Raw genomic sequence first — 19867 nt, 5'->3', positions numbered from 1 at the left:
TTTCCCTCAAGTAACAAAAAAACCAATTCCAAGTGTCTGAAATAATAAGGACTGTCTCCCTCAGGTGACAGTCCTGAAATAATAAGGAATTCATTATTTTACACCCCCCAGGTTGGTTAACCTGGAGGTTAACTTGGGGGCTCAGCACATTATCAACAACGCATTTTTTCCCCTGCCTTTCCACTCTGTCACCTGGGTTGTTGGCTTCAACAAGGTAGTAATAGAAGTATCTTCTCTTTTGTCTTTATTGGAAGAGCAAAACCCCCTCGTGAACTCCCAACTGACCAGAATTACATCATATTGACTTAAGCTTAGGATCTGTATGTAAGACCACCATGTTTGAGTTAGACCAGCTAACCAGTCTTTCCGGGCCTTCAAGAAACGCTTGGCCAGGGAGGAGATGAATGAATTCTGTTAGAATGATGTTGGGGCAGAATAGAATGGGTATTGAGTGGGTAACTGTCAGGCGTCTGAGCTAAAGCTAAGCCATCATATCCCCTGTGACCTGCATGTATATGCCCAGATGGCCTGAAGTAACTGAAGAATCACAAAAGAAGTGAAAATGACCCATTCCTGCCTTAACTGATGACATTCCACCACAAAAGAAGGGAAAATGGCCAGTCCTTGCCTTAAGTGATGACATTACCTTGTGAAATTACTTTTCCTAGCTCATGCTGGCTCAAAAAAGCTCCCCCACTGAGCACCTTGTGACCTCCCCCCCCACTCCTGCCCACCAGAGAACAACCCCCCTTTGACTGTAATTTCCCTTTACCTACCCAAATCTTATAAAACGGCCCCACCTCTATCTCCCTTCACTGACTCTCCAGACTCAGCCCGCCCGCACCCAAGTGATTAAAAAGCTTTATTGCTCACACAAAGCCTGTTTGGTGGTTTCTTCACACAGACACACGTGACATTTTGGTGCCGTGACTTGGATCGGGGGACCTCCCTTGGGAGATCAATCCCCTGTCCTCCTAGTCTTTGCTCTGTGAGAAAGATCCACCTACGAACTTGGGTCCTCAGACCGGCCAGCCCAAGGAACATCTCACCAATTTTAAATCTGGTAAGCGGCCTCTTTTTACTCTCTTCTCCAACCTCTCTCACTATCCCTCAACCTCTTTCTCCTTTCAATCTTGGCGCCACACTTCAATCTCTCCCTTATCTTAATTTCAGTTCCTTTCCTTTTCTGGTAGAGACAAGTGAGACGCGTTTTATCTGTGGACCCAAAACTCCGGCACTGGTCACAGACTTGGGAAGACAGTCTTCCTGTCGTGTTTAATCACGTGGGGACGCTTGCCAGATTATTCACCCACATTTCAGAGGTGTCTGACCACGCAGGGACGCCTGCCTTGGTCCTTCACCCTTAGCGGCAAGTACCGCTTTTCTGGGGGGCAAGAATCCCCCAACCCCTTCTCTCTGTGTCTCTACCCCTTCTCCGGTTTTCTGTGGGGCAAGAACCCCCCAACCCCTTTTCTCTGTGTCTCTACCCTGTCTCCGCTTTTCTGGGGAGCAAGAACCTCCTTGACCCCTTTCCTGCTTTTCTGCAGCTCAGGAACCCCCCAACCCCTTATCTCCACATCCGGACCCCTTTCCCGCATTTCTGGAGAGCAAGAACCCCCCGACTCCGACCCCTTATCTGTGCATCCTGACCCCTTTCCCGCTTTTCTGGAGGGCAAGAACCCCCCGACCCCTTCTCTCCGTGCCTCTACTCTCTCTTGTCTCTGGTCTTGCCTCCTTCACAATGGGCAACCTTCCACCCTCCATTCCTCCTCCTTCTCCCTTAGCCTGTGTTCTCAAAACTTAAAACCTCTTCAACTCACACCTGACATAAAACCTAAATGCCTTATTTTCTTCTGCAACACCGCTTGGACCCAATACAAACTTGACAATGGCTCTAAATGACAAAAAAACAGCATTTTTGATTTCTCCATCCTACAAGACCTAAATAATTTTTGTTGAAAAATGGACAAATGGTCTGAGGTGCCTGACATGCAGGCATTTCCATACTTTGTTCCCTCCCTGAAAGAGATCAAATGAAGAGACTAAGAGGCAGAAATGAAGTCCACAGGCAAACAGCCCGGGCGGCGCCCTGAGCCTAGTTAAAGATCGACCCCGGACCTAACCGATTAAGGTTATCTATAGACTCCAGACATTGTAAGGACAAACGTTGTGAAAGTCTCTGTCCTGCTCTAATACCAGTGTCTGCCACATATCTTAGTCCTGGGCCCAGTACACACAATCCTCTATTTTGTCCCAACGTCCTGAGCCCCATATGCCTGCCCGACACAAACACATTAAGAAAAACAACACCTGGGGAAGCTCCAATAAGGTTACAACCGTTTGTAAAAGCGCAGGAACCGATAAGAAGGCTGCTAAAAGCATAACTTCACATTAACATGTAAACCAATTGTAATGCTGTAGCCTAGAGAAATGCCTTGTTCCTCTGTAACCTGACAAGTCCTGTTTACCTCGAGCTATAAAAAGCAAGCGCACGCATTGTTCCAGGCCCTCTTGTATGTTGTGGAACGGAGGGACCAAGTTCGAACTTGCATTAAAGATCCTTGCCGCTTGGCTTTGACTCTGGACTCTGGTGGTCTTCTTCGGGGAACAAACGGTCTGGGCATAACATTCTGGGCATAACATCCCTAGTCTCTGTTCCCAATGCGATTCCTCCCAAATCCTCCTTCTTTCCCTCCCGCCTGTCCCCTCAGTCCCAACCCCAAGCATCGCTGAGTCTTTCTAGTCTTCCTTTTCTACAGACCCATCTGACCTCTCCCTTCCTCCCCAGGCTGCTAGTCGCCAGGCCAAGTCCCAATTCTTCCTCAGCCTCCGCTCCTCCACCTTATAATCATTCTGTCACCTCCCCTCTTCACACCTGGTCCGGCTTACAGTTTAGTTCCGCAACTAGCTCTTCCCTACCTGCCCAACAATTTCCTCTTAGAGAAGTGGCTGGAGCTGAAGGCATAGTTAGGGTACATGTACCTTTTTCTCTATCAGACCTCTCTCAGATTAGTCAGCGTTTAGGCTCTTTCTCATCAGACCCCACTAAATATATACAGGAATTCCAATATCTAAATCTGTCCTACAATTTAACCTGGAGTGACTTAAATGTCATCCTGACTTCAACCCTCTCCCCAGATGAATGGGAAAGAGTTTTTTCTCTAGTCCAATCTCACGCTGATAACCGCCAGCTTCACGAGCCAGACCTCCGGGAAGGGGTTGTTAGAGCAGTTCTCCGAGAGGATCTCCCAGGAAGGCATTAGAGCAGTTCTCCGAGAGGGTCCCCAATGGAACTATCAGATTCCCCAGGTATAGCTAGGCGAGATTACATGATTTCCTGCCTAGTTGAAGGGCTTAAGAAGGCAGCTCACAAAGCTGTTAATTATGACAAGCTTGAAGAAACTACCCAAGGTAAAGATGAAAACCCAGCCCAGTTCATGGCCCGCTTAGCAGCAACCCTTAGACACTTTACCGCCCTAGACCCAGAAGGGCCAGAAGGCCGTCTTATTCTTAATATGCATTTTATCATCCAATCCACTCCTGACATTAGGAAAAAACTTCAAAAATTAGAATCTGGCCCTCAAACCCCATAACAGGAATCAATCAACCTCGCCTTCAAGGTGTACAATAACAGAGAGGAGGCAGCCAGATGGCAACACATTTCTGAGTTACAATTATTTGCCTCTGCTATGACAAAATCCAGCCACACCTCCAGCATACAAGAACTTCAAAATGCCTAAGCTGCACATGCCTAAGCCACAGCAGTGAAGCATTCCTACAAGACTTCCTCCATCAGGATCTTGCTTCAAGTGCCAGAAATCTGGTCACTGGGCCAAGGAATGCCTGCAGCCTAGGATTCCTCCCAAGCCATGTCCCATCTATGCAGAGACCCACAGGAAATCAGACTGCCCCGCTCACCTGGCAGCCACTCTTAGAGCCCCTAAAGCTCTAGCCCAAGGCTCTCTGACTGACTCCTTCCCAGATGTGCTTGGTTTAGCGGCTGAAGATTGACTCTGCCTGATCGCCTCAGAAGCCTCCCTGACCATCATGGATGCTGAGCTTTGGGTAACTCACAGTGGAGGGTAAGTCCATCCCCTGTTTAATCGATATGGGTGCTACCCACTCCACATTACCTTCTTTTCAAGGGCCTGTTTCCCTTGCCCCAAAAACTGTTGTGGGTATTGACGGCCAAGTTTCAAAACCCCTTAAAACTCCCCCACTCTGGTGCCAACTTGGACAACATTCTTTTTTTTTTTCTAAAAAAGGACCAAAATGCATTTATTTAATGTACATCACAAGGGTTCAACCGAGGCTTAATTTAAAAGACAAAAACAAAACAAAAATAATACCACAGCTCAAGATACAGAGTCCTATACAGAAATCACAAAAAGGACAGACCATCTAAGGAAAAATTAAGACAACACAAGGACAGGCTGGGCAGCCTGGGTCAAGGCTCCTGGCTAGTGACCTGCTTTGAGTAGGTTTCTTGCAGGTACTTCTTAAAAGCTGTGGGGTTTTTCCAGAGTTCGGCAGCATGCGTGTTCAAGGGACTATCAATGTTGGGTTCTCCTAGAAGGCTCTGGATGGAGAGCAGAATGGTCCTGACGTAATATAGGGCAGACCACTTGTCCTTCAGGATGTCCAGGCATATGTTGCCCTGGGTGTCCACGTTGGGGTGGTAGCAGGGTGTGAGGAATTTCACCGTGGGTGCATTGTAAGGGTAACCACTGGGGAACTCCAGTGAGAGCTTATACCTCAGGTCTTCATATACTGTTCCAGCTGCTCCATGGATGGTCCCTACCCATTTGAAAAGGTTGTCTGATTCAGGGAAGGCAGAAATCCCTTTATCGCCAGACATCATGAGGGTCATCAGCTCCTGCTGTAGCCTTTTGCCCACGGGACCCTGGGCGGCGCCCCCGCTCGGCTCGGCTCCTTTACGGGCGGCGGTGACGCTTGTGGCTGCTGGGTCGCGGTTTTGGGAAGCCATCCGGGCGGCGTTGGCAGAGAGACAGGAACTCGGAGAACACGACTGCAACTGCTGGACAACATTCTTTTATGCACTCTTGTTTAGTTATCCCCACCTGCCCAGTTCCGTTATTAGGCCAAGATATTTTAACCAAATTATCTGCTTCACTGACTATTCCTTGACTACAGCCACATCTCATTGCCGCCCTTCTTCCCAACCCAAAGCCTCCTTTGCGTCTTCCTCTCATATCCCCCAACCTTAACTCACAAATGTGGGATATCTCTACTCCCTCCCTGGCAACCAGTCACATGCCCATTACCATCCCGTTAAAACCTAATCACCCTTACCCCGCTCAACACCAATATCCCAACCCACAGCTCGCTTTAAAAGGATTAAAACCTGTTATCACTCACCTGCTACAGCATGGGCTTCTAAAACCTATAAACTCTCCTTACAATTCCCCCATTTTACCTGTCCAAAAACCAGACAACTCTTACAGATTAGTTCAGGATCTGCGCCTTATCAACCAAATCGTTTTGCCTGTCCACCCTGTGGTGCCAAACCCGTACACTCTTTTGTCCTCAATACCTTCCTCCACAACTCACTATTCCATTCTTGATCTTAAAGATGCTTTTTTTTTCACTATTCCCCTGCACCCCCCATCCCAGCCTCTCTTTGCTTTCACCTGGACTGACCCTGACACCCATCAGTCCCAGCAGCTTACCTGGGCTATGCTGCCGCAGGGTTTCAGGGACAGCCCTCATTACTTCAGCCAAGCTCTTTCTCGTGATTTACTTTCTTTCCACCCCTCTGCTTCTCACCTTATTCAATATATTGATAGCCTTCTTCTTAGTAGCCTCTCCTTTGAATATTCTCAACAAGACACCCTTCTGCTCCTTCAGCATTTATTCTCCAAAGGATATCGTGTATCCCCCTCCAAAGCTCAAATTTCTTCTCCATCTGTTACCTACCTCGGCATAATTCTTCATAAAAACACACGTGGTTTCCCTGCCAGTCGTGTCCGACTGATCTCTCAAACCCCAACACCTTCTACAAGACAACAACTCCTTTCCTTCCTAGGCGTGGTTGGATACTTTCGACTTTGAATACCTGGTTTTGCCATCCTAACAAAACCATTATATCAACTCACAAAAGGAAACCTAGCTGACCCCATAGATCATAAATCCTTTCCCCACTGCTCTTTCCATTCCTTGAAGACAGCTTTAGAGACTGCCCCCACCCTAGCGCTCCCTGACTCATCCCAACCCTTTTCATTACACATAGCCGAAGTGCAGGGCTGTGCAGTCGGAATTCTTACACAAGGACTGGGATTGCATCCTGTAGCCTTTTTGTCAAACAACTTAAGCTTACTGTTTTAGGTTGGCCATCATGTCTCTGTGCAGCAGCTGCTGCCACCCTAATACTTTTAGAGGCTCTCAAAATCACAAACTATGCTCAACTTATTCTCTACAGCTCTCATAACTTCCAAAATCTATTTTCTTTCTCACACCTGACGCATATACTTTCTGCTTCCTGGCTCTTTCAGCTATACTCACTCTTTGTTTAGTCTCCCACAATTACCATTGTTCCTGGACTGTACTTCAATCCGGCCTCCCACATTATTCTGGATACCACACCTGACCCTCATGACTGCATCTCTCAGATCCACCTGACATTCACCCCATTTCCCTACATTTCCTTCTTCCCTGTTCCTCACCCCGATCACACTTGGTTTATTGATGGCCGTTCCAGCAGGCCTAATCGCCACTCACCAGCAAAGGCAGGATATGCAATAATATCTTCCACATCTGTCATTGAGGCTACCGCTCTGACCCCACTCCACTACCTCTCAGCAAGCTGAACTAGTTGCCTTAACTTGGGCCCTCACTCTTGCAAAAGGACTACGCATCAATATTTATACTGACTCTAAATATGCCTTCCATATTCTGCACCACCATGTGGTTATATGGGCTGAAAGAGGTTTCCTCACTACACAAGGGTCCTCCATCATTAATGCCTGTTTAATAAAAACTCTGCTCAAGGTTGCTTTACTTTCAAAGGAAGCTGGAGTCATTCACTGCAAGGGGCATTAAAAGGCATCAGAGCCCATTGCTCTAGGCAACGCTTATGCTGATAAGGTGGCTAGACTAGCAGCTAGCATTCCAACTTCTGTCCCTCAAGGTCAGTTTTTCTCTTTCACATTGGTCACTCCCACCTACTCCCCCTCTGAAACTTCCACCTATCAATCTGTTCCCACACAAGGCAAATGGTTTTTAGACCAAGGAAAATACCTCCTTCCAGCCTCACAGGCCCATTCTGTTCTGTCGTCATTTCATAAACCTCTTTCATGTAGGTTACAAGCTGCTAGCCCGTCTCTTAGAACCTCTCATTTCCTTTCCATCATGGAAATCTGTCCTCAAGGAAATCACTTTTCAGTGTTCCATCTACTATTCTACTGTCCCTCAGAGATTGTTCAGGCCCCCTCCCTTTCCTACACATCAAGCTCAGGGATTTGCCCCTGCCCAGGACTGGCAAATTGACTTTACTCACATGCCCTGAGTCAGAAAACTAAAATACCTCTTAGTCTGGGTAGATACTTTCACTGGATGGGTAGAGGCCTTTCCCACAGGGTCTGAGAAGGCCACCACAGTCATTTCTTCCCTTCTGTCAGACACAATTCCTCGGTTTGGCCTTCCCACCTCTATACGGTCTGATAATGACCAGCCTTTACTAGTCAAATCACCCAAGCAGTTTCTCAGGCTCTTGGTATTCAGTGGAATCTTCATATCCCTTACTATCCCCAACCTTCACGAAAGGTAGAAGGGACTAATGGTCTTTTAAAGACACACCTCACCAAACTCAGCCTCCAACTTAAAAAGGATTGGACAGTACTTTTACCTCTTGCCCTTCTCAGAATTAGAGCCTATCCTCGAGATGCTACAGGGTACAGTCCATTTGAACTTTTATATGGATGCACTTTCTTGCTTGGCCTCAACCTCATCCCAGACACCAGTCCTCTAGGCGACTGTCTTCCAGTCTTCCAGCAGGCTAGACAGGAAATTCATCAGTCTGCTAATCTTCTCTTGCCTACTCCAGATTCCCAGCCATATGAAGACACCCTAGCTGGACGATCAGTTCTTGTTAAGAATCTGACCCCTCAAACTCTACAACCTCAGTGGACTGGACCCTACTTAGTCATCTATAGTACCCCAACTGCCATCCGCCTGCAGGATCCTCCCCACTGGGTTCACTGTTCCAGAATAAAGCTGTGCCCATTGGACAGCCAGCCTAATCTCTCCTCTCCCTCCTGGAAGTTGCGAGTACTCTCCCCTACTTCCCTTAAACTCACTCGTATTTCTGAAGAACAGTAATGACCCTTATGAGCCTAATACATCCCTGCATTCTATTAGGTCTGTTCGTCCTTACCCTACTTTTTGCATCAGGGCTTTAGGAAGTCACCCCCACTACTTGGACTGAGCCGCAAAAATTAGTCATCCCTACTATCTTCTGTCTAGTCATACTCCTATTCTCCGTTCTCAACTACTTATAAATGCCCTACTCTTGTTTACACTGCTGGTTTACACTGTTTCTTCAAGCTGTCACAGCTGATATCTCCTGGTGCTATCTCCAAACTGCCACTCTTAGCTCCCTCTTAGAGTGGATAGATGATCTTTGCTGGCAGAGGACCCTCCAATACCTTTACCCTGATAAAGTTCTATTCTTTACTTTTATACTCACTCTTATTCTCATTCCCATTCTTATGCCACCCTCTACCTCTCCCCAGCTATCTCCACCACACTATCAACCTTACCCATTCTCTCATAGTCGTTTCTAATCCCTCCTTAGCGAACAACTGCTGGCTTTGCATTTCCCGTTCTTCCAGGGCCTACACAGCTGTCCCTGCCTTACATGCAGACTGGGCAACATCCCCTGTCTCCTTACACCTCCAAACTTCCTTTAGCAGCCCTCACCTTTACCCTCCTGAGGAACTCCTTTACTTTCTAGACGGTCCAGCGAGACCTCCCCAGACATTTCACATCAGCAAGCTGCCACCCTCCTCCACCCTTACTAAAAAAAACCTTTCTCCTTACATTAACTCTACTCCCCCTATATGTGGACCTCTCACAACACAAACTACCATTCCTGTGGCCGCTCCTTTATGTATCTCTCGGCAAAGACTCACTGGAATTCCTCTAGGTAACCTTTCACCTTCTCGATGTTCCTTTACTCTCCATCTCCAAAGCCCAAGGACGCACATTACTGAAACAATTGGAGCCTTCCAGCTCCATATTACAGACAAGCCCTCTATCAGTACTGGCAAACTGAAAAACATTAGCAGTAATTATTGCTTAGGAAGACACACAACCTGTATTTCACTCCATCCTTGGCTACCTTCCCCTTGCTCGTCAGACTCTCCTCCTAGGCCCTCTTCTTGTTTGCTTATACCCAGCCCCGAAAATAACAGTGAAAGGTTGCTCATAGATACTCAACGTTTTCTCACGCACCATGAAAATTGAACTTCCCCCTCTACGCAGTTACCTCATCAGTCCCCATTACAACCTCTGACGGCTGCCTCCCTAGCTGGATCCCTAGGAGTCTGGCTACAAGACACCTTCTTCAGCACTCCCTCTCATCTTTTTACTTTGCATCTCCAGTTTTGCCTCGCACAAGGTCTCTTCTTCCTCTGTGGATCCTCTACCTACATGTGTCTGCCTGGTAATTGGACAGGCACATGCACACTAGTTTTCCTTACTCCCAAAATTCAATTTGCAAATGGGACCGAAGAGCTCCCTGTTCCCCTCATGACACCGACATGACAAAAAAGGGTTATTCCACTAATTCCCTTGTTTGTCGGTTTAGGACTTTCTGCCTCCACTATTGCTCTCGGTACTGGAATAGCAGGCATTTCAACCTTTGTCACGACCTTCCGTGACAAATGATTTCTCTGCTAGCATCACAGACATATCACAAACTTTTTCAGTCCTCCAGGCCCAAGTTGACTCTTGAGCTGCAGTTGTCCTCCAAAACCACCGAGGCCTTGACTTACTCACTGCTAAAAAGGAGGATTCTGTATATTCTTAAATGAACAGTGTTGTATTTACCTGAATCAATCTGGCCTGGTGTATGACAACATAAAAAAACTCAAGGATAGAGCCCAAAAACTTGCTAACCAAGCAAGTAATTACGCTGAACCCCCTTGGGCACTCTCTAATTGGATGTCCTGGATCCTCCCAATTTTCAGTCCTTTAATACCTATTTTCTCCTTCTTTCATTAGGACCTTGGATCTTCCGTTTAGTTTCTCAGTTCATCCAAAATCGTATCCAGGCCATCTGCAATCATTCTATATGACAATTGTTTCTTCTAACAACCCCACAGTATCACCCCTTACCATAAAATCTTCCTTCAGCTTAATCTCTCCCACTCTAGGTTCCCACGCCACCCCTAATCCTGCTCAAAGCAGCCCTGAGAAACATTGCCCATTATCTCTCTGTACCACCCCCCCAAAATTTTTGCCACCCCAACACAAAAATAAAACTATTTTGTTTTATTTTTCTTATTAATATTAGAAGACAGGAATGTCAGGCCTCTGAGCCAAAGCTGAGCCATTATATCCCTTGTGACCTGTACGTATACACCCAGATGACCTGAAGTAACTGAAGAATCACAAAAGAAGTGAAAATGGCCTGTTCCTGCCTTAACTGATGACATTCCACCATAAGAGAAGTGAAAATGACCGGTCCTTGCCTTAACTGATGACATCTCACCACAAAAGAAGTGAAAATGGCCGGTTCTTGCCTTAAGTGATGACATTACCTTGTGAAATTCCTTTTCCTGGCTCATCCTGGCTCAAAAAAGCTCCCCCACTGAGCACCTTGTGACCCCCACTCCTCCCCACCAGAGAAAACCCCCCTTTGACTGTAATTTTCCTTTACCTACCCAAATCCTATAAAACGGCCCCACCCCATCTCCCTTCGCTGATGCTCTTTTTGAACTCAGCCCGCCTGCACCCGGGTGATTAAAAATCTTTATTGCTCACACAAAGCCTGTCTGGTAGTCTCTTCACACGGACGTGCATGACAGTAACCAGTAGTGCAATACCGGCCACAGTGGGCTTTATAAAGAAATTGATAGCCACTATAGGTTCTTGTACAAGTTTTTTTTTTTTTTTTTTTGAGATGGACTCTCACTCTGTTGCCAGGCTGCAGTGCAGTGGTGTGATCTCAGCTCACTGCAACCTCCGCCTCCCTGGTTCAAGTGATTCTCCTGCCTCAGCCTCCTGAGTAGCTGGGACTACAGGCGCATGCCACCCTGCCCAGCTAATTTTTGTATTTTTAGTAGAGGTGGGGTTTCACCATGTTGGCCAGGATGATCTTGATCTCTTGACCTCGTGATCCGCCCTCCTCAGCCTCCCAAAGTGTTGGGATTACAGGCGTGAGCCACCGCGCCTGGCCTGTACAAGTTTTTATCCACAACCTGTTTCTCTTCTTCTCCTTTCTCCCAGGGCAGTCCCATTTCACATCTATAATTTCTAGTACCACCTATATACTCAGGGCAACAAAGGATGTATCTCTAACCTAGACTTCTCCTTCAGGTGACAGTCCTGGATATCTGACTATTTTCTGGACAACTCTTGGATGATCTGAAACTGAATGATTCATTCCACAAATAGTTGTGAGTATCTAGTATGTGCCAAGCACTGTTGTTTTCTTGTCCCTCACCCCCACTCCCCTTGTGTTCGTGGGGATATAGCAGTGAAAAACAAAACCAAACAACAGATTAAAACTCCTGCCTTGACAGAATTTGTATTCTAGTGGAGGAGTCATACAAACAAGAAAAGTGAGTACATTATGTGTGTTAGATAATTATAATAGCTAAGGCAAAATAAAGCAGGAAAGAAGGCTAGGTGCTGGGGCATGGGAGACCTAGCAATTTTCAGAGAAGGCTTCATTGAGAAGGTGACGTTTGAGTAAAGACATGAAGGAGGTGAAGAAATGAAAATTGATACTAATTGGCACAGCATTCTAGGTCAAGGAAGCAGCCAATTCCTAGTTCTAAGGCAGGAAGCCATGTTGGGGATGGGAGTAAGAGTGAGTGGAGCAGAGAAGCATTCGGAGATGAAGTCAGAGGCCGGGCCGTGCGCCTTGTTGTAGGTCAGTGAAAGGACTTTAGGTTTTACTCTAGGGTTAAAAGTCCCTAAAGGGTTTTGAGTAAAAGTTTGACATAGTTTGATTAAAAACATTTGTTTTTTCTAGTTGCTTGGTTGAGAATAGACTGAAGTGGGGCAAAGGCAGAAACAGAGATACCAGATAGGAAGCTGCTCTCAATAAGGCTGCTGAGAGAGTGGCTTAGATCTGGTGTAGGTGTGGTGCTCGGGCCTGAGAGGTGCGGTCAGTCAGTGCTGAGGCCATGTCCGGGGGGCAGACTGCCTTGCTTTTGGTGGAGCTTGGTTCTGGATCTGGGCCAAAAGTGGTGGGAAGATCCCAGCTCAATTTTGAAGGTAGAACAGATTGGACATGATGTGGTACATGAGAGAAATGCATAAGAGATGAACCTAAGGTTTCTGATTAAATGTTGGACATTGTGCAGAAAAAAATCACATAGAGGCTCTGGCAAAAAAAAAAAAAAAAAAAAATTGCATAGAGACTGTGGCTGATGTTGTCTTTTTCCAGAAAGGATTAATTTTATTCTGGCAAGCAATTAGAGTAGGAACAGATGCCTTTTTTTTTTTTTTTTAGGTGGAGTTTTGCTCTTGTTGCCCAGGCTGGAGTACAATGGTGCCATATTGGCTCACTGCGGCCTCCACCTCCCAGGTTCAAGCCATTCTCCTGTCTCAGCCTCCCAAGTAGCTGGGATTACAGGTATGCACCACCATGCCTGGCCAATTTTGTATTTTTTTAGTAGAGACTGGGTTTCACCATGTTGATCAGGCTGGTCTCGAACTCCTGACCTCAAGTGATCCACCTGCGTTGGCTTCCCAAAGTGCTGAGATTACAGGCATGAGCCCCTGTGCTCAGCCTCAGATGACCTTTTGTCAGGGATTCAGACTTTGTGAGGGCTGATCATTTTCTGGTTTGGTCTTATCCCAGAGCTAGGCCTTTCTGTTCTTTCTCAGCATGAACATCTGCGATATTTAACAGGTCCCCATCTTTGGGTGACCTTGAACTCCAATTTTTGTACCCCCAGCTCTGTGAGACTGTTGAAATGTACACTTAGCATTTTAACTATTTAGCAACTGTTTGGTTTCTTGATTTCTGGTGCTCTTACAGCTTAGAATTCAGCAAATACCTCAAGGATAAAAGCCAAGCAAAATGTCAGACTGGCTTCTTTATGGTCCTTCTTTCTTTGAGATCTTGTCTCTTCAAGTCCTGTCAGCAGTTTTCAACTCCAATTTTTTATCTCCCCATATCTGAAAGGTCCCCAATACCTCCAGGTCTCTGCTCACTGCTTTCTGCTCACCATAATGCCCTGCACAAAACTCAGCAAATGCCCTAATAAGAAAAAGCAATGGAAAAGTTCTGTATCACTTTTTGCATCTCTCTTCTTCCTGGGATCCCAGGCTCTCATGTCTTGACCATCTTGGTTGCTCTCCAGTGCCTTCAAACAGCCTGTGTAGTTTTTGTTATGTGTGCTTTTTTAAATGTTCAGCTTTTATGCTTATTCCCATGAGAGGACTGGTTTAATTTAAGTTTTTCGATTGTAGCTAGAGGCCATGATAAGGTTGTTGACTAGAGTACCTAGAAGAATGGAGTTGCCATTTAGTGATACAGGGAACGCTGGGGAGGAGCCATTATTGGAGTGAGCATTAGCAGCTTGGTCTGGGGCACATCAAGCTTGGAAGGCATGTTAGTCATCCAAGTGGAGAGGTTGAGTAGACAGTTGGACATGGGAATCTAGAGTTTCAGGAGATTGGTCTGGGTTAGAGAAGTGGATTTTTGAATCAACAGCCATGAGACTTGATAAGATTACCAAGGGAGTGTAGAGAGATAAGGCCTTGAGTATTCTAATATTTAGAGTTTGGAAAGATGAGGAATAATCAGCAAAGGAGACTGCAAAAGAGGATCAAAGAAATGGTAGAAAATACAGAACACCTACTCACCTAGGAGTTAAGTAATGAAAGTGTTTCAAGGAGAAGGGAGTAATGAGCTATGTCTAATGCTATACACGTGCTAAGCAAGATAAGAACACTGGATCTAGCAACATAGAAGTCACTGGTAATCTGAAAAAAGGCAACTTTCATGAAGTTATAGAAGAGAAAGTTCAGTTATAATGGATCCTGAAACGAGTGGCAGAAGAGCAATTTATGACTCAAGGAAAGAAGAAAGAAATGGGCTGGTAGTTAAAGGGACATTGAGTCAAGAAAAGGTTCAATATTTTGTAACGGGAGAATTGACTATGTGTATATGTTTCTAGAAGTGATTCAGGAGAGAGGGTGGAATGGATGGTGTGGGATGGAGGGAAGAATTGGTGGAATGATGTTGGCAAAAACGAATAAGTTCTTGTGTGTAAGTTGAGGGACTGGCCTTGCCTAGAAACATGGACAATTCATCCCTAGTAAGAAGAGAAAAGGTAGATCTATGACCACAGACGTAGTCAGATAATCATTTTAAAATTCTTTAATCAATAGGTGTTTCTGATTAGCAGGCACTATGCTAAGCACTTTACATACCTGATTTCATTTAGTTACTATAACAATCCCAGTCTAACAATGAGGTAGATTCTGATATTATTCCCATTTAATTTGCAAGGAACTTAAATTTAGAGAAGTTGAAATAACTTACCAAAGTCATATAGCAAGCAAGTGACAGGACCAAGACTTAAGCCCTTGACTGCTGGACTCTAGAACTTACACAAGAAAGCATCAGCTTATGATGTTCATTGTCCTTCCACTCCCAGTTCCCCCATTTCTTGCCCCTTTTGCTTGTTCTACCTCCCCTCATTCTCTATATCCCAATAATCACCAAGTCCTGTCCGTTTTACTTCCTCAGTGTTTCTTGCTTCTGGATCCTCTTTTTTGTATCCTTCCTATTCCCACCAGCCCTTGACTTCGTCATTCTGACCCCATGTAGTCTAAATTAAATCGTCTATGGAACCAAACAATAATCTAAGAGAAACGCATCCTTGACCATGCTTGCTCCATAACCCACCGCCTAATAAGTTCAAGTTTCTTAAACTATGCTATAAGCCTGCCACTACCTGGTTACTGCGTATTTTTCTGATTTCACATCTCACTGATTTCTGTCTTGTACTTTTTTTCTCAGCAGAGCTGAATGCATGCGGTCCCACTGCACGAACTATCATGTTTCCATGCTGTGTTTGTGCTTTATGATTTTTCCTTGTCCCTTTTCCTGGATTTTTCTTCTACTCCTCTTTTAAACCTCAGCTCCTGTTGTTTTCTCCAGGAAGGCATTTCTTTTTTTTTGAGACAGTTTCACTGCTTGTCACCCAGGCTGGAGTGCAATGGTGCTATCTCAGCTCACTGCAACCTCCGCCTCCCGGGTTCAAGCAATTCTCCTGTCTCAGCCTCCCAAGTAGCTGGGATTATGGGCATGTGCCACCACACCCAGCTAATTTTGTATTTTTAGTAGAGACAGGATTTCTCCATGTTGGTCAGGCTGATCTTGAACTCCTGACCTCAGGTAATCCACCCTCCTCGGCCTCCCAAAGTGCTGGGATTACAGGCGTGAGCCGCAGCGCCCAGCCAGGAAGGCATTTCTGATGCCTCTAACTTGGGTTCATATAGTCTGCAGCCACGCCATCTTTTACTTGTGTTGCGGGAAGTCAGGGACCCCGAACAGAAGGACCGGCTGAAGCCTCGGCAGAAGAACATAAATTATGAAGATTTCATGGACATTTATGAGTTCCCCAAATTAATACTTTTGTAATTTCTTACACCTGTCTTTACTGTAATCTGTGAACATAAATTGTGAAGATTTCATGGAGACTTATCACTTCCCCAATGAATACCCCTGTGATTTCCTATGCCTGTCTTTACTTTAATCTCTTAATCCCGTCATCTTCTTTGTAAGTTGAGGAGGATGAAGGTCGCTTCAGGACCCTGTGATGGTGTCAGCTGCACATATTGTTTGTAGAGCATGTGTGTTTGAACAATATGAAATCTGGGCATCTTAAAAAAGAACAGGATAACAGCGATATTCAGGGAACAACAGAGGTAACTTTGAACTGGCCACCGGTGTGCCGGACGGAACAGAGCTATATTTCTCCTCTTTCATAAGCAAAGAGGAGAAATATTGCTGAATTCTTTTTCTCAGCAGGGAACATCCCTGAGAAAGAGAATGCGCCCTGAAGGTAGGCCTATAGACGGCCCCCTTTTTTTTTGAGACGGAGTCTCGCTGTCACCCAGGCTGGAGTGCAGTGGCCGGATCTCAGCTCACTGCAAGCTCCGCCTCCCGGGTTCACGCCATTCTCCTGCCTCAGCCTCCCAAGTACCTGGGACTACAGGCGCCGCCACCTCGCCCGGCTAGTTTTTTGTATTTTTAGTAGAGACGGGGTTTCACCGTGTTAGCCAGGATGGTCTCCATCTCCTGACCTCGTGATCCACCCGTCTCGGCCTCCCAAAGTGCTGGGATTACAGGCTTGAGCCACCGCGCCCGGCCTAGACGGCCCCTTTTTAAGGCATCTTTTATGGTCTAAGCTGAAGGGATGAAATAAACCCCAGTCTCCTATAGCACTCCCAGGCTTATCAGGTGGAGGAAAATTCCCACCTAATAAATTGTGGTCAGACAGGTTATCTGCTCTCAAACCCTGTTTCCTGATAAGATGTTATCAATGACAATGCATTAGCAATTTTAATTTCTTGTCATCCGGTGGTCCTGTGATCTCACCCTGCCTCCATTTGGTTTGTGATATTTTATTACCTTGTGAAGTATGTGGTCTCTGTGACCCACACCCTATTCGTGCACTCCCTCCCCTTTTGAAAATCACTAATAAAAACTTGCTGGTTTTACAGCTCGGGGAACATCACGGATCCTGCCGACATGAGTTGTCTTCCCCGGACACCCAGCTTTAAATTTCTCTCTCTTGTGCTCTTTCCCTTTATTTCTCAACCCAGCTGAGACATTTAGGAAATAGAAAAGAACCCATGTTAAACATCGGGAGCGCGTTCTCCCAATATATTTGGACATGACTTTTATAATGATTTGCTAACATGTTTGCTTCTACTAGGCCATGAGTTCCTTGAGGGTAGGGATCATGTTCTGTTTGTATTTGTAGTCCTACCATATTACTTAATGTTTGGTTAGAATAGTTTTTTGAATGAGTGAATAGCAGGGGTATACAATTGATCCAAGAAAAGAAGCTTCTTTTATTCCTCTACTCCTCACTGCCACTTACGAATAGTAAGTAGTGGAGGATTACAGAACGACTGCTAAGGTTATGGCTTTACTAAACTGACAGGATGATCATGTTATTTACTGTGATGCAGTCAATTGTTGGAAAGAGTAGGAAACCAAGAGTTTTGTTTTGGACAGATGCTATTGGACATCCAAATACATATGTCACATTGGCAGGTTAGAGATGTGAGTCTGAAGTTCAGTGGAACTAGAGATATAAATTTGGTACTCATGAGCAGTTAGATGGCTTTACAACATTTTAAAGGAGAAGGGAAACTGATTTTGTAAAATCCAAGGGTTTTAGGAACAGTGTGTTCAACCTGGTCAAATGTCACTGAGAAGCTGAGAAAGATGAGACTTGAGAAGTAATCATTGGGTTTGCCAACCTGGAAGTCATCTGTGAACTTGAAGTCACACAGATTCTGTGAAGAGGAGGGGACTGAAGCCCATGTAGAGTTATTGAGGAGAGAATCTAGTTACAGAGGTAGAGTTGCAACCCTAGATTATTCTTTCCAAAGTTTTGCTCTTGTCTTAACTTCTTAGTGAAGTGCATGAAGCCTTTGGACATCTCTGAAAATGGGTAGCAGTAGAACATGAATTAATAAGCTTTTGCCACAAGGTGTCACTAATTCTTCATTAGCTTCTAGTAATCGAAATAATTGCAGCCGCGGTATCCCTTGATTAGGGAAATATTATTTTTAAAAATCACATTTACAAAGTAGGCCAACTTAGCCCGGTGTGGTGGCTTATGCCTGTAATCCCAGCACTTTGGGAGGCTGAGGCAGGCGGATCACCTGAGGTCAGGAGTTCAAGACCAGCCTGGCCAACATGGTAAAGCCCCATCTCTACAAAAATACAAAAATTAGCCAGGCATGGTGGCAGGCACCTGTAATCCCAGCTATTCGGGAGGCTGAGGCAGTAGAATTCCTTGAACCCAGGTGGCAGAGGTTGCAGTGAGCCTTCCCTTCTCCCTTTCCCCTTCCCCTTCCCCTCCCCTCTCCTCCCCTCCCCCTTCCCCTTCCTCTCCCCTCCCCTCTCCTCCCCTCCCCCTTCCCCTTCCTCTCCCCTCCCCTCCCCTTCCCCTCTCCCTCCTCCTTCCCCTTCACCTCCCCCTCCCCTCCCCTTCCTCTTCCCCTTCCCTCCCCTTCCCTTCATTTCTCCTTCCCCTCCCCTTCGCCTCCCCTCCCCCTTCCCCTCCCCTCCTCCTTCCCCTCCCCTTCCTTTCCCATTCCCCTTCCTCTCCCTTTCCCATTCCCCTTCCTCTCCCTTCCCCTTCCCTCCCCTTCCCTCCCCTTCCCTCCCCTTCCCTCCCCTTCCCTTCCCCTCCCCTCCTCCCCTCCCCTTCCCTTCCCCTCCCCCTCCCTCTTCCCCTTCCCCTCCCCTCCCCTCCCTTTCCCTTCCCTTCCTTTCTCCTTCCTCTTCCCCTTCCCTTCCCCTCCCCTTCCCTTCCCCTTCCCCTTCCCTTCCTTTCTCCTTCCTCTTTCCCTCCCCTTCCCTTCACTTCCTTTCTCCTTCCCCTCCCATTCCCCTTCTCCTTCCCCTCTCCTTCCCCCTCCCCCCTCCTTCCCCTCCCCCTTCCCATTCCCCCACCCCTTCTCCCTTCCCTTCCATTTCCCCTCCCTTTCCCTTCCCCTTCCCCTTCCCCTCCCCCTTCCCCTCCCCCTTCCCATTTCCCTCCCCTTCCCCTTCCCTCCCCTCCCCTCCCCTTCCCCTTCCCTTCCCCTCACCCTCCCCATTCCCTTCCCCTCCCCGCTTTCCTTCCCTTCCCCTCCCCCTTCCCTTCCCCTCCCCCTTCCCTTCCCCTTCCCTTCCCTCCCCTTCCCTTCCCCTTCCCCTTCCCCTTCCCCTTCCCCTTCCCTTCTCTTCTCTTCTCTTCCCCTTCCCTTCCCCTTCCCTTTCCTTCCCTTCTGTTCCCCTTCCCTTCCCCTTTCTCTTCCCTTCCCCTTCGCTTTCCCCTTCACCTTCCCTTCCCCTCCCCTTCCCTTCCCCTCCCCTTCCCCTTCCCCTTCCCTTCCCCTTCCTCTCCCTTTCCCATTCCCCTTCCTCTCCCTTCCCCTTCCCTTTCCCTTTCCGACAGGGTCTCACTCTGGTACTCAGGCTGGAGTGCAGTGATGCGAATCATGACTCACTGCAGTCTTAACCTCCTGGGCTCAAGTCATCCTCCCACCTCAGCCTCCAGAATAGCTGAGACTACAAGTAGTTACTATTATGCCTAGCTAATTTTTCTATTTTAAACTTTATTTTGTTTCATTTTTTTCCAGTTTAAATAGTTTAAAAATTAGCCGGACGTGGTATCAGGCGCCTGTAGTCCCAGCTACTCGGGAGGCTGAGGCAGGAGAATGACATGACAAGGGAACTGGCATTTCCAATTCAGTGTGAAATGCGTGATAAGAGGGTTGGCAGGGCGCAATAGAAGCCCCAGGACTCTGAGCCATCCTCGGCGGTCATGGCAAGCTTCCTGCATGAAAGCTGAAGCTCAGAGCATATGAAGATGTAGGAGTTTGCCAAATGAAATGACTTGGTGGTGGAGGGTGTTTATGACCAAAGAAT

General features: G+C 46.7%; 1 protein-coding gene and 1 long non-coding RNA gene across 3 annotated transcripts; one reads left to right on the top strand and one right to left on the bottom strand.

Moving 5' to 3' along the window:
* The first annotated feature begins 907 nt into the window (after positions 1-907).
* LOC117097218 lies at positions 908-19617 on the top strand. Its single transcript, XR_004442860.1, has 4 exons — positions 908-1063; positions 3983-4082; positions 11560-11639; positions 19579-19617. It is a non-coding gene; the product is annotated as an uncharacterized LOC117097218 (long non-coding RNA).
* On the bottom strand, positions 4256-5033 carry LOC117097217 (ubiquitin-conjugating enzyme E2 C-like). 2 transcript variants are annotated; one of them, XM_033234906.1, is made up of 2 exons: positions 4835-5033; positions 4256-4657 (listed from the first exon to the last, which is right to left on the bottom strand). In XM_033234906.1, the coding sequence occupies exons 1-2, from the start codon at positions 4985-4987 to the stop codon at positions 4448-4450; spliced, it is 363 nt and encodes a 120-aa protein (XP_033090797.1). In that variant the 5' UTR covers positions 4988-5033; the 3' UTR covers positions 4256-4447. The 2 variants fall into 2 exon arrangements, with proteins under 2 accessions (XP_033090797.1, XP_033090796.1); XM_033234905.1 differs by having other exon boundaries at positions 4256-5033.
* Positions 19618-19867: the final 250 nt, after the last annotated feature.

The sequence above is a fragment of the Trachypithecus francoisi genome, unplaced genomic scaffold (genome assembly GCF_009764315.1).
Source record: "Trachypithecus francoisi isolate TF-2019V2 unplaced genomic scaffold, Tfra_2.0 Lachesis_group15, whole genome shotgun sequence".
NCBI classification, from domain to species: domain Eukaryota; kingdom Metazoa; phylum Chordata; class Mammalia; order Primates; family Cercopithecidae; genus Trachypithecus; species Trachypithecus francoisi.
This window is presented reverse-complemented; position numbering and strand designations above follow the sequence as displayed.

Excerpts from the sequence above, each read along its gene's own strand:
- LOC117097217 (XM_033234905.1), bottom strand. The coding sequence starts at position 4,987 with ATGGCTTCCCAAAACCGCGACCCAGCAGCCACAAGCGTCACCGCCGCC.